Raw genomic sequence first — 14,842 nt, 5'->3', positions numbered from 1 at the left:
ATTTTAATACAATTAATAATTGCTACTTCATCAAGGACATTAAATAAAACTGGTGTGGTGAAGAATACAATGACTTTTAGTATAGTTTGGAGCCACCATCTTTTTTTTTTTTTTTTTTAAGATTTATTTATTTATTTAATTTCCCCCCCTCCCCTGGTTGTCTGTTCTTGGTGTCTATTTGCTGCGTCTTGTTTCTTTGTCCGCTTCTGTTGTCGTCAGCGGCACGGGAAGTGTGGGCGGCGCCATTCCTGGGCAGGCTGCTCTTTCTTTTCACGCTGGGCGGCTTTCCTCACGGGCACACTCCTTGCGCGTGGGGCTCCCCCACGCGGGGGACACCCTTGCGTGGAGCCACCATCTTGATTCCTGCTAAGGCTCCAGCAGTTTTGTCCATCATTGCTCTTGCCTCACAATAGGGTAATTACAAATTAATGTTATTATGAAAACTGTTTTAACCTTGTAAACTCTTGAAAGGGTCTCAAAGACCCCCAACGGTTCCAGAGATCACACTTTAAGAATCACTGCTTTAAGGTAATTCTCATTTCAGGTCCTCCAAGAGGAGTACAGATGAATAAAAGCAATTAAATTCTCCTAACTAGAAGTTGTGATGTTCAGATACCAGATGATATAAAAACAGGATTTAGAATATTTCATTGGTGCCAAGAAGTTTTAGGTAGCTGGTGAGGATTAGAACTCAAACGACTTTAACATGCATGCTGTACATCACTAGATGTCAGAAAAGATAAACCTACCAAAACACCAACATTTTACCTTCCTTCTGCTTACTGTGAGGTAGAGGTAGTCACAAAGAAAATGCAACAACTGGAGGGCGATTAAAATAACAGCAGTACAATTTACTAAGGGTTTACCATGTGCCAGTTCGTGAAGCACTTTGCAATGTAGTAATTCATTTAATCTTCAAATAACCCTATGAAGTAGGTATAATCATAACCCCCAATTTATGGATGTTAAGAGATGTTAAGTAACTTATCCACAGTCATTGAAGTAGTAAATGGTAGAGCTCAAAAATGAATTCTGTGTGTTTAACAAACCACAATTCTAGAAGTTGTTAAAAATTGTTTGTTTTCTTTGATATCTTTAATATGACTGCTTGTTGGTTGTGGTACCGTATCTTTCAAAAAACTCAAGTTTGTTTTGGACAAATAGGACATTAGAGAGAGTAGGGTATTTAAAAAATCCCCAGATCAGCTGTATACAGAAGCTAGAAATGCCATATAGCATATGTAACCCCCAGTGCAGAAACATCCAAGGTCTCAAATAAAAGACTCCCTAGAGTGGCTCATCACGCTTGTGATAAACAGCACTGCTCTGAGGACGGGCTCTCTTCACACTACACCCAGAGGTCTTCCCTCCCACTTACAACATGACTGTTGCCATCTGAGACTTCACCAGAAGTTGAAGAATTCCGAAACAGAATCAATCTCCCTTTGTTCCATCACCACTCCCCATTGTTCCATCACCACTCCCCAAACTATAAGAATATTAAACTTACATAGATAGAAAAGTTACCACGAAAGACCAAAGAATCATAGAATTTTACAAGAAATGAACTCAACCTCTTCATACTGCTGAATACTTGGGGAGGATATCTAGGTGCCTTGCACAAGGTTATATAGCTAATAGCAGAAGCCAATACACCTTATTCACAATCCAGTTCTTGATCCTTATGACCATGCTGTCTCAGGTGCACCTCACTAAAAAAGTCTCATTTCCTTCCAGAGTTCACTTGAGCGTGTGTACAGATCCATCAATATAGACTGTCTGCCACGTTCTTGGCTGGGCCCCTCACGGAGCCCACGGTCCTGGCGTGATCGAACCACTATGCCCAGTGAAACTCTCTGGGAAATTGCAAAAGCTGAAGTGGAAAAAAAGAGAAGTAATGAAAGTGAAGGTGATGGAGTGGAAATTGGAGAAAAATCTGTTTTCTTCATTGGCAGTAAAAATGGGGGAAAGACTACTATTATTCTAAGGTGTCTGGACAGGGATGAGCCACCAAAACCAACTTTAGCTTTGGAATATACATATGGAAGAAGAGCAAAAGGTCATAACACACCCAAAGATATTGCTCACTTTTGGGAACTGGGTGGAGGAACCTCTTTATTGGACTTAATCAGCATACCAATCACCAATGACACTTTACGGACATTTTCTATTGTTCTTATTTTGGATCTTTCAAAACCTAATGACCTTTGGCCCACCATGGAAAATCTGTTGCAAGTCACAAAAAGTCATGTAGATAAAGTAATAATGAAACTGGGAAAGACAAACTCTAAAGCAGCTTCTGAAATGAGACAGAAGATGTGGAGTAATATGCAAAAGGACCATCCTGATCGTGAATTAATTGACCCATTTCCAATACCTCTGGTTATAATTGGAAGTAAATACGATATTTTTCAGGATTTTGACTCTGAGAAGAGAAAGATAATATGCAAGACACTTCGATTTGTCGCACATTACTATGGAGCATCATTAATGTTTACCAGTAAATCAGAAGCTCTATTACTAAAAATACGTGGAATTATCAACCAGTTGGCATTTGGCATTGACAAAAGCAAATCAATATGTGTGGATCAGAACAAACCACTGTTTATCACAGCAGGATTGGATTCTTTAAGTCAAATAGGATCTCCTCCTGTTCCCGATAATGACATTGGAAAACTTCATGCACATTCACCAATGGAGCTGTGGAAAAAGGTGTATGAAAAGCTCTTTCCACCAAAGAGTATCAACAAGTTGAAAGATGCCAGGGACCCTGCACGAGACCCTCAATATGCTGAAAGTGAAGTGGATGAAATGAGAATTCAAAAGGATCAGGAACTTGAACAGTACAAAAGAAGTTCTTCCAAGTCCTGGAAACAAATTGACTTTGAGTCTTGAATCTAATTCAATGCTGTATATTTATTTCTTATTTCCTGTGTACAAGTAAGTTCTTTTAAAAAAATAACTATTGTAGTAATATGTGAAGAAAGTTAAAATGTGTCATTTGTTAAAAGAAAAACTGACCTTCCTGGATAATTTAGTCTTGTAATAGGGAAAACTTGTGTAACCACTTACAATATTTTTTTAAAATAAGAGAAGCTACTAACTACTCATAACATTCCTAAATGGTATATAATCTGTTCAGTATTTCTAAGTTTCTGCTTATATGTCTTTTAGGAATAAGAGCAAGAATATTTGGGTAACAGTTTTGAATAAAAGGTCAAATGTTCTTAAACACATCCTTCTATAAGGGGTTCTCAGCTGTGATTGTTAGGAAAGCTTAAATGGGTTTGCTTTCATAGGTGAAACAATTTTATTCTACCACTGAAGCACAAGAAGCACATGAAGTGTTTATTTAAAATGCACGTTCCTTGGTCCCCACACTCAGACATTTGAAATCCGTGGACCTGGAATGGGCTCCGTAACCTGCATTTTCAGTCAATGCCCTTGATGATTCTGATACAACTTTTTTTGAGTACCACTTTTTTTTTTAAGACTGACCTTGGGCAAGTCAGTTAACTCTTTTATTGGAGTTACACATCCATTCCCTATACCCTAAGATGACTCCCTCATCTGTCCACTGTGTCTGCTCGTTGTGTCTACTTGCTGTGTCTACTTGTCTTCTTTAGGAGTCACCAGAAACTGAACCTGGGATCTCTCATGTGGGAGGCAGGTACCCAACAGCTTGAGCCACATCTGCTCCCCTTGAGTACCACTTTTTGAAGAACAGTCAAATTTAAGGAGACTTCTTATCAATAAGTAGGCCAAAGTTTCATGCACTGGTGATAAGTGGGATCAGTCTCCAAGGTGGGATAACCTTTAAGAAGTCTTCCAATCCTGTAGATTTGTGTACCTGCTTAAGTTCAGTTTTGAGTAAGTTGTAATTGCTGCCATTAACCGGAAAAGTCGTTTATTCTGTGTTCTTCCACTTTCACATATAAAAATTTGTTTTAATTTGACCAAGTTGGTCAAATTAAATAAGATGGTTTAGTGTGAATTAACTAAAAATATATTCCTTTTTACTTTTGTAAAATTTATAGGGTATTATCTATGCCCAGAAATTCCTTCTAGTTTTTTTTTTAATAGGAAAATAAAGTAATGTCATCTCACTAAAAAAAAAAAAAAAAAATCCATATCTACTGATACATTAGAGATTTATATGTACCAACTAATCATAGAGATTGACTCAAGCTGAAATAACACACAAAAAAATCACAAAAGCACTTTAAAGAGCTCACTACTAAGATTCAACAATATTAACTAGTTTATTCCTGATTTTCTAAATATTCCAATAGAAAAGAGATCAGTTTTTCTTCCCAAAATACTTAAACTTGTGTTTCTCAAAGTGTGGTAGTTGCCACCTATATCAGAATCACTTGAGGTACTTGTTTAAAAATGCAGATTCCGGGAGTCAACCCCAAACCAAATGACTCAGACTCTGAAGATGCTCCCAAATTAGCATTTTAATAAGCTTTCGAGGTGGTTTTTACTCATTAAAAATTACTTATTGGGCATGTACTTTAACATATTCTAGTAGGAAATAAGAAGCAAGTAAATAAAAAGAAAACATTTTGGATTTTAAATGTGCTATGAAAAAAAGGGGTGGTGATAATGAGTAGTCAGAGAAGGCCTTTCTGAGGAGGTGATATCTGATCTGAGTCCTTCACTAGAGAGAACAGTGGTTCTCGAACTTAAAAGTGCATCAGAATCACCTGGAGAACATGTTAAAACAGATTGCCGGTCAGAAGGTCTGGAGTAGGACCAAAGAATGTGCATTCCTAACAACGTCCTAGGTGAGGCTGATACTGCTGGTCCAGTAACTAAGAACCAATGATTCAGAGTGATCAGCTAGAGTGTGTGAATGTTTGATGTGTTAGAGAAACAGAAAAAAAAAACACAACAGCATTTGTTTATAAAGCATTTTCACATCCATTATTTAATTTGACTTAATGAGATATTAAAGACTATTACCTACATTTTAGAAATAAACTGAGGACAGACATTATAAATCTCCTCTAGAATAAAACAATTAAGTGGCAGAACTGGGTCCCCTGACTCCAAATCCAGTGTTCTTTCCAACACAGCAAGCTTGCTTCTTTAACGAGTAAAGCAAGGGTAAATATGGGAGTAAACAGTGATAAATGACTCTCTAGACTACCTTGCTTGAGTCAGAGTGACTTCCTGACTCAATTTGTTAAAGTGACTGGTCAGAAAGCAACATTACCTTAATATTGGCAGTATTTAATCATGTCTACTTATTTCTCCTAGTTCAAAAACAAATAGGTTACTTTTATAGTGTTGTTCTACCATCACACAACACTGTAAAAGTAATTAATGCCACTGAATTGTACACTTAAAAATGGTTAAAATGGCAAGTTTTATTTTTTTTTTAAGATGGAGAAATGAAGAAGGAATTTATAGACTATTATTCCTCTCCTACTTAAATTTCAGAGAGCCAATTTCACAACCTCCATCCCTCAACCACATCAAACACAATTTTCATCTTGTGTTTCCTATAACCTGACCCAGGTTCCCACAAGAACACTGAATCCCATGTGTCTTGGTATAGTCATTAGGCCATGAGCAGAAGTCTTTTCTTAACTGAACATCTTTACCTACACGTTCCCAAAATACTTCAAAACCAAAACATCCAAAATTGAAATCATTATATCCATCCCCCACACAGATACCGACTCCTTATTTGCAATTGCTCGGTCAACACCTGGTACTCAGCTAGATGTGGTCACAACTAGTTACTACTAATAATAAACTAACTGCCATTTCATTAGTAACTACCATGTACTAGTCATTTTATACATTTCATTCTCTCAATAACCCTAAGGTATTTTTGTCCTTGTTTCACAAATGAGAAAACAGGCTAAGTAAAGACAGTCTGTCCAAGTCATAAGTAAGTAGTGGCAAAGGAGACACCCAAACTTGTGTGTCTCACAAAGTCCCTACTCTTTCCCCATATCAAAATGCTTCCTTCTCTAACCTTGGATCAGTCCTTTACTACCCATTCCAAATGTTTACTAGATTCCTGCAAAGACTGTCCTAATGGATCTGGACTGCAGCCTGCCTTCCCTCACCTCTCAATGTTGCCCCAAGAGATCCTTCTGGAATATAAATCTGATTCTGTTATCCTCTTGATATCAAAGCCCTTCAGGGACTCCCTTTATTCTAAACTGTACAAGACATGTTCTACAGGATAAATCCCAAACCCTTTAGTAAAGATCCACAACCCTTTACCTGCAATTTCAAAATACATAACGCTTTGACATTTTAAAGTTTTTTTCCTAAATTTGCAACAAAACCCACCTTGAATTGCAGGAGGCTATTTACTATGTATCCCATTATCGTGATATTCACATGCTTCACTGCAGAAACATCATTATGTTTGATCATGAGATGTTAACCCAGACCTTGCTAGGATATTACATAAGAGACTAATACTAAGGGGAAAAAAATGTAAGTCAAATACACAGTTGGCCCCAAGAGTTTCATATATGGGATTGTAGACCCCTTACCTAGTCAGCACATCAAGCCAATCTAATTTCTACCAATCACCTAACGTCCCCTTCGTTCCAGAAATATGTAAAGTGCTCTGTGCCCTGAGTACCCTCCCACCCAGTGAGCTACTCACCCTTCCAGACACCTGCTCAAAAGGTTTCCTCTTTTGTGCCGTTTCCCTAACCTTCCCTCCCTCCACTGTGCCAAATACCCACCTCTGCTGCTCCACCTTTTGTATCTGTTTCTCCTATTAGACTGTGAATGAGCTCCTCGTGGACTATTTTATTCACAATGCCTGGAACAGTAGGGGCTCATTAACGTACAATGAAGTGAAACTCAAGCCCCAAGCTCCCTTTAATTCCCCATCGCCTCCAAAGTCCATTTTTCCTACACCCCACAAATCTTGGAAAACTGCCCTCTCAACCTTGGAGGCTCTTCCCGGCCAACTGGTGTCACTCCCAGAGTTCCTCCTTCCCAACGTCCTCTTAAAATTACTTTCAACCAGAACGCCTTCCCTGGGCTCCAAACTCTCCCGAGTCCCCGCTCCTCCTTTCCCGATTTAATTTCTAGTCCTTCCGCTAACAGCGAGCAAGCCGAATCACCTCACTTCCGACAACCGCTCCTCACATCCCGTGTCTCGTACCTACTCCCACCTCACAACCTCTTCTGGTGAAAGGCCCTTCCACCCAGAACGCTTCCGAGAGCCGGTTTCCCACGTCCCCAGCCTCTGCGTCCCGGTCCACTCACGCCCGCTCCCGCGCGGGGCCCCGGCGCACGCCCGCACGTCGCCAGCCTTCCCCGCGGCCCAGGTCCCCTCCCCCAGCCGCCCGCAGCCCGCACCCCTCCCTCCGCCCTCCCCGCGCCGCCCGCGGGCCGGCTTCTCGGGGAGTCGTCCCAGCGGCCGCGTCTTTCAGCTCTCAGACCCTCGGGGCCTTGCCGCTGCGAACTGCCCGGGGCACCCCAGTCCCCAGATCCTCGTGCACTCCGCGAGTCCCCCGAGGCCCAGACCTGGGGCCGAGCCTGCCGCTCACCTTGCTGGATGTCGCCGTTGCTGCCCCCGGGGATGGGCACGCTGAGCTGGCGCTCGGGCTCGGGCAGGCAGCGCAGGCAGAAGGAGTGAAGACAGGGCAGCAGCTTGGGCTCCGCCTCGCGCCGGCTCTGCAAGCTCTGCTGACACACGGCGCAGGTGTCCAGGAGCGAGGCGGGCGGTCCAGGCGGCGGCCCAGCCGAGGGACCCGGCGCCGGAGCCGAGGCTGAAGCCGGGGCGGGCGTCGCTACCGTCCCCCCGGGAACTCCAGGACCCACCGAGGCCACCGGGGCTGAAGGAGCCGGGGCCGAGCCCGAGGCGCCCGCGGCCACCCCCCCGTCGTCGGGCCTGGCCGCGCCGCTCTCCGCGCCGGCCCTGCCGCCTTCCTCCTCCTCCTCCTCCTCCACCAGCACCGCGGCGAGAGGCGGCTCCGCCTCCAACGCCGCGGGCCCGGCGGCCCCGGCAGTCACCGGCGCGCTGCCGCTGCCCCCACCGCCACTCTCGGCCTCGCCACCGCCTTTGTTTTCCGCCATGTTTTCCTCTTTGAACCCGCCGGACCGCCCCGCGCCGCCCGCCGCCGCCGCCGCCCCCAGCCCCAGCCGCAGCCGCAGCGAGAGCGGCCGCCGAGCGCGAGCAGGCAAGCAAACCCGCGGGAGCGCGCACGCGGCGGAGGGAGAGCGGACGCGGCGCGCGCACGTACGTACGCACGTCTTCCGGGAGAAGGCGGGAGCTTGGCGGGGTGGCTGCGGGGCTGCTTCTGCCTCCCTTTCCACCCGTGGAGGCTGTCGCGTAGCGTCTTCTCCTTGACGGTCTAGCTCGTGAAGAGCCTTTAAGGAAGAGGTCGTTGGTCTTGGACGGCCTTTGGCTGGGGGTGGTTGCGAGCTGGGACACAGCGGCGATGCGGGAGGCAGGGCGGGAAAGGGTGGAAGGGGCGGAGGCCGGGGCCGCTTCCGGCCGAGCGAGCGTCTCCCGGGCGGCGCCGTCCCAGCCGCGAGCGCGTCTTCGCGGAAGTCTCACCTGCCGCCCGGTGGGCGCGAGAGCCTCCGGGCTCCAGGAGGTACGGCCTTCCTGCCGGTCTGTGCTTGAACTGTCCTTAGCAGTGGCTGGCTCGGGACTTTTTTTTTTTTCTTTAAACCGGGCACCAAATAGAAATAAGCTGAACAAACTTGGTGAGAAGGAAATTAACAAAATAGGTAGTTTTACCGTCTTAAGGAGATTGATTCCCAAATATTGCTACATACTGTAACTGAGGCTTAGGAATTAACAAATGATTATGACTACTGAATCATTATATATTTTTTATTTCTCAGTATTTTATAGACCAAAATTAATACCTAAAATTACTGAAACTGGCTAGACTGACCTCACTCTTTGTATATGGTCATTTCAAACTCGGACCTGTTATTGCGGGTGATTATTCTAGACTGATAACTACCTTTCTGTATAGTTATTTCAAACTAAGACCTGCTATTGTGATGATTTCCTATACTGATCTTACCTTTGTTTATGGTTATTTCTATTGAAATGGCGACTACTGCACCGTCCCGGTTTAAAATCCGTAAAAACCCGTACCTCTTCAAACTCCAGGAGACAGACTTTTAGGCCCTTAGTTCGTCTGAGCTCCTTGCTATGCCCTAGGAAATAAAGCTCTTTCTCTATTTGGAACCCCAATATCTCAGGAATTAGTCCTTGAAGTGCATGGGGCAAGAACCCACTTTCACTTGGTATCAATATCAGAGAAACCAATCAACTGCGGAACTTTTTTAAAGCAGAGGTATCAGGACCACACTTCACACCTGAACAAGGAAGTGGAGAAGGCTGATGGATGTTGAAAGTTAGTTCAGGTGATTCTGATGAGCATTAGTTTTCGAAAGCCACTGATCTAACCAATGTTATCGTTTTAAGAATCCCACTAAGTGTCCTGGTGTGATTTGTGTGGCAGATGACCTAACAATACTAGTAATAGAAGCTTTCAGAAAGGGTTGTGTTTTATTTGCGAAACAAATATCTTGAGGATTTTGTGTAGTGCAAAGGCAGTTTTAGTTTTAGGTTCATGAAGTGCTTTGGTGTTGTGATAAAAACTGATACTCCGAGCTGGTCTGAGTCCCTAAAGTAAAATAAACCACCTCAAAACCTTTTCATTCATTCATTCAGAAGTGTTTATTCGGAAGCGGATATGGCTCAACCAGTTGGGTACCCGCCTACCACATGGGAGGTCCTGGGTTCAGTCCCAGAACCTCTTAAGACAAGCAGACACCTAAAAGAGCACATACCACAAGCCAGCAGATGCCGTGGCTGGTGGGGAGCAGTTGTGGCTCAGGCCGATGCGCACTCACTTCCCATGTTCGGTTTCCGGTACCTCATGGAGAAGGCAAGCAAGCAATGAGCAGGCAGGCAAGAGAACCATCCGAGGGAGAGTGGTCTAAATAAAAAATCTTTTTTTAAGTACTTATTGACCGCTTACTATGTGTCAGTGTTATATACACAGTGGCAATACTGCAAAGAACAAAACCAAAGAGATCCCTGCTTTCTAGGAGTTTACAATCAAATGGAGGAAGACTGATAAACACATGCCAGGAACCATGAATGCAATGGGGGGAAAGTATGAAGGAGGGCCTCTTGCTATGTGAACAAGTTTTGTGGTTCCCTTATGGAGTGTTCCAGGGAGGAACAAATAGGAAGTGCAAGGGACCTGAGGTGTACAGGGATTCTTGATTTAGGGAAATAGCAAGGAAGTCAGTGTGGCTGGAGCCGCTGTGAGCAAGGAAGAGAGTAGTGGGACATAAGTGAATTATAAGAGGGCTAGGTCACAGACAGAAATGGACATGGATTTTTTTCTTGTATGCCCTTTAAAAGAATTTTGGAAAACTTTTCTCCCTCAAACAATATTAAGTTGACATCTAGACTGTTTCATAAGTTTAAATAGTTGCAATGTAATTTCTGACACATTGTGGTACACTTTTTTAATACAACATCGCTTTTAACTCTATCCAATATTTCCATTCCGACTCTCCCACAGAATTTTGTTCTAATATAATTTTATACTGGAAGGTGTCTATTAGTCTCAGTCATGGTTCTCTAACATACACAAATCTGTAAATTCTTTGCATTGAACTTTTGTTCCAGATTTTTACTACTTTTTGTACACAATTGAGCAAAGCAAATGAATATAAATTGTTATATAATTATTAAACATGAAAAGTACATTGTTATTGAAAATGCCTTTTAATGAGATGAATGAGGGTCTTCTTTTTTTCCAAATAGTTCAGGTAGAGATGGATGCATACAACGTCCCTTTTACGCATTTCTGTAGATGTTAACATGATATTTAAAACATGGGAGTGGGTGTAGCTCAGTGGTTGAGCACCTGCTTCACATGTGCCCAGGCCCCAGTTCAATCCCCCATACCTACTAAAAAAAAAAGATGGTGTCTTAGTTTGCCAAAGGGCTACCAATGCAATATACCAGAAATGGGTTGGCTTTTATAAAGGGAATTTATTTGGGATAAACGTTTCAGTTCCAAGGCAATGAAATGTCTAAATCAAGGCACCATCAGAGATGCTTTCTCACCATAGGTAAGCTGCTAGAGATCCTGGAGTCTTGCCACGTGGCATGGCAAAGCAAGATGGCTCTCGATCTCTGCCCAGGTCCCTTCCAACCTTCCCCTTCTGGCACACCTGCTAGCGCTCAGCTGTGGGCAATCAAGCTTATGGCTTTTCTCTTTCCAGGCCTGCCTCTTAAAGCTGCTCCACTGATTGCTGCCTCCAAACTCTCAGCCTCTCAGTGTTTCGCTCAGCATCTCTCTCCGCTGTAGCTGATCCTGGAGTCTTCTTTTCAAAATGACAGTGCGTTTTGGCTTCCAATTCTCAGTTTATGTAAGATCCTAGCAAGAGGGCAGATACCCAACCTGCCTCATACCTCACTGACATAGTCCAGTTAAAGACTCTAAAGTGATCTAATCAAAGAACCCTTAACTGAATTTACTCAAAAGGCCCCATCTACACTGCATGTACAGGCACAGATGTGGGTTAGTTTAAGAACATAATTTTCTGGGGTCCACAAAAGAGAAACCAGGACAGATGGGTTAATTCCTTAAAACTATCCTTGCTTGTGTACCCATTGGAAAATTTCCTGTACCCCCTAGAGTACCCTAGGTGTATTCACACCCTGGTTTTAAGACTAGTGAATGAGATGGAAAGTCTTGGGAGGGAAAGCAGAGTCCTAAAAAGCATCACTATGGCACCTTCCTGGAGAAGTGTAGGAGGTCAGAGTGGAAGATAAAAGACTGCCAGCACCATCATAATTCAAAGAACAATGGTTGGTTGAGTCAGGGTGGTATCTTTGGAGGTGGTAAAAAGTTGGACTATAAATTTGAAACATCAGAGAAGAGGATGTGGCTCAAGCAGTTGGGTGCCCACCGATCACATGGGAGTCCTGGGTTCAGGTCCCACGACCTCCTAAAGAAGACAAGTAAGTGCCGCACCTACCGCAGTGAATTAGATCCCACACCAAGCAGACACCACAGCCCATGGGGAGCAGAGGTGGCTCAGGCTATTGGGCACTCACCTTCCGTGTGGGAGGGCCTGGGTTCAGTTCCTGGTGCCTCCTGGAGAAGGCGAGCAAACAATGAGCCGACAGATGAGAGAAATATCTGGGGAAGAGGGGGATAAATAAAAAATACATCTTTTAAAAATAAAATATCAAATAGGAAGCAGATGTGGCTCAAGCAGTTGAGCGCCTGCTTCGCACATGAGAGGTCCCAACTTTGGTCCCCGATGCCTCCTTAAGAACAAACAACAAGCAAGCAAACTAAAGAACCAGTTCATGGAAGCCAATGTGGCTCAGTGGTTGAACCCCAGCTTCCCAAATACGAGGTCTTGGTTTCAATTCCCAGTCCCAGTACCTCAAAAAATAATAATAAAGGCTTTTCTCAAATTCACTTCAAAAAATAATTTAATAGGCTGAATTTCTCAATCCAGAAGTTTTGCTCTCATGATTTTTTCTTAATCTTTTGATGCCCGCTACTGCTGGCCTTTATTAAAACTAGCATGAAGAAGTTTTTGAAAACTCTAATTTTATAGGGAGGAAACTTGCTGGGGAAATTATAGACACACTCAACTGCCATCTCCCCGTTCTCACCGATCCCCATCCTTTCCCTTTCTTGCTTGTTTGTGTGCAGGTGTTCTGTATGTTTCCATTTCATAAGAGACCTCAAACAGCCCAGGGAGACATTAAGTCTCAACCAGCCCCAACTGTTTGCCAAGGCACAAGGGTTGCCTGATGAGTGCTGTTTGCTCATTGATTGGATCCCCCTCTGTTGGGGAATTGAAGGAGAAACTGAATTGTTTCCCAGCCCTCACCTATCTGCCCCTCTACCCCTTCACCCCCATTGCTTGTGTGTGTGTGCGCGCAGGTGTTTATGTTTTTACACTCTTAAGGTGTTTACACTCTTGTTTGTTTGCCTGTAGGTGTTCGGTATGTTTCCATTTGTGCTTGTTTGCATGCAGGTGTTTGTTGTGTTTCTGTTTTGCAAGTAACTGCAGGCAGCTAGGAAGCCATTAATCCTTAATCAACCCTACTTGCCAGGGCACAAGTGGTGTTCATTGGCACAGTCCCCTTCCCCAGCAGTGTATAAAAGCTCATCATTCAGTCAATGCAGGTGTCCCTCATCTCCAACATGAAGAGAAGCTTGCAGAGCTGCCATCCACTGAGCAGTTGGCCTCCCCAGGGCACAGGCCAAGTGGGATCTTTCCCCATGGTTTTTTGTACCCTTTATGCTGTGCAAGCAAATAAAAGTGATCATTTGTTGGGCAATTCTGCTGTGCCTGAGCCAGTTTTCCTGTAACACACTGTATTGCAACTCACCTCACACTCTCCCTGGGGTTTATAAAAACCTAACGGTCAGGGAGCAGATGTGGCTCAAGCAATTGGGTGCCTGCCTCCCACATGGGAGGTCCCAGGTTCAGTTCCCAGTGCCTCCTAAAGAAGACAAGCAGGGAAGCAGATGTGGCTCAAGTGACAGGGCTTCCACCTACCATATGGGAGGACCCAGTTTCAATCCCTGGGGCCTCCTGGTGAAAAAGAAGAGAAAGCATACCTGCGCAGTGAGCCAGTAACCATATGATGAGCCAGGTGCCCGCATGAATGCCTGCACGGCAAGCCAAGTGCCCGCACAGTGAGCCGAGTGCCCTCGTGAGTGCCCGAAGACAAGCTGGGTGCTTGTGCAATGAGCCAGATGCCCACGTGGTGAGCCAGTACTTGCCCAAGTGAGTCATGCAGCAAGATGAAGATGACACAACAAAGGAGAGGTGAAAGAGTTAGGGTAAAACAGCAGAGACCAGGAGCTGAGGTGGCACAGCTGACAGGGAACCTCTCTCCACATCAGAGGTCCCCAGGATTGAATCTTGGTGAATCCTAGAGGAGAAAAACGAGAAGACAGAGAGATAGAGAAGATCATACAGTGAATGGACACAGACAGCAAAACAGCAGAGCAGGGGGAGGGAAAGTGGAAGGGAGGAATTAATTAATTAATTAAAATTAAAAATTAAAAAAAAGATGAGCCGATGCTACAACCAGGAGATGCTGCAACCAGCAACTGCCACAACAGCTGCCGCAATCATCAGATACCACAATCAGCAGATGACACAACCAGCAGATGACACAACCAGCATGGAGCGGAAGTGGCTCAAGCAATCGGGCACTCGCCACCCACACAGGAGGTCCTGGGTTTGGTTCCCAGTGCCTCCTAAAGAAGATGAGCAGACAACAAGCAGACAGACAAGGGAGCCATCTTGGGGGTGGGATAAAAATAAGAAATAACAACAAAAAACAGCAGTCATGCAGCACAAGTGCTCCTCATCTCCATTGTGAAGTAGAGCGTTTGGAGCTGCTGACCCTGACCCAAGCAGTTGGCCTCCCAGGGGACTAGCCACAATGACTTTCTACCTCTGTCTTATGGTCCCTTTGTACTTTGTAAATAATAAAGCAGTCATTTGCTGAGAGCCTGTGTTCCCACAGTGCACTGTATAGCAACTGGTTCCACAAAACGGTTCCCCTTGCTCCAAGAAGGCCATACAGGAATTGAACTCTTATTATAATATTTAGAAACATTGAAAAAAAATGCCCCGTTACATCCTTAATTTGTTGGGGGGGGGGGACCAGAAATCTTGCAGGACAAATCCTGAATTCAGTTCACAGCTGAGGCTGAGATGTGATGTGCCAAACCTGTCACATGGAGAGACCACATGGCATGGAAGTTGAATCTGCACTTTGGAACCAAATGCCTAGTTTGAAGCCTGATACCACCTC

General features: G+C 44.4%; 2 protein-coding genes across 3 annotated transcripts in view; one reads left to right on the top strand and one right to left on the bottom strand.

Annotated features, from left to right (window-relative positions):
* The window catches only part of TRIM33 (tripartite motif containing 33), a 119,507-nt gene extending 111,383 nt beyond the window's left edge, over window positions 1–8,124 (bottom strand). Inside the window, exon 1 of one of the 2 annotated variants that reach the window (XM_004462957.4) lies at window positions 7,539–8,124. In XM_004462957.4, coding sequence (XP_004463014.1) covers window positions 7,539–8,067 — 529 coding nt within the window. In that variant the 5' untranslated portion in view covers window positions 8,068–8,124. The remainder of the gene's footprint in view (window positions 1–7,538) is intronic. The other variant, XM_004462958.4, reaches the window with a different exon arrangement.
* Window positions 1,759–3,704, top strand: LOC101410913 (cytoplasmic dynein 2 light intermediate chain 1). The gene is made up of 2 exons (XM_012526952.3): window positions 1,759–2,940; window positions 3,627–3,704. The coding sequence occupies exon 1, from the start codon at window positions 1,840–1,842 to the stop codon at window positions 2,893–2,895; it is 1,056 nt and encodes a 351-aa protein (XP_012382406.2). The 5' UTR covers window positions 1,759–1,839; the 3' UTR covers window positions 2,896–2,940; window positions 3,627–3,704.
* Window positions 8,125–14,842: the final 6,718 nt, after the last annotated feature.

This window comes from Dasypus novemcinctus, chromosome 9 (assembly GCF_030445035.2).
Source record: "Dasypus novemcinctus isolate mDasNov1 chromosome 9, mDasNov1.1.hap2, whole genome shotgun sequence".
Classification (NCBI taxonomy): Eukaryota; Metazoa; Chordata; class Mammalia; order Cingulata; family Dasypodidae; genus Dasypus; species Dasypus novemcinctus.
The sequence above is the reverse complement of the archived record's forward strand: the minus strand, read 5'-3'. Positions and strand labels throughout refer to the sequence as shown.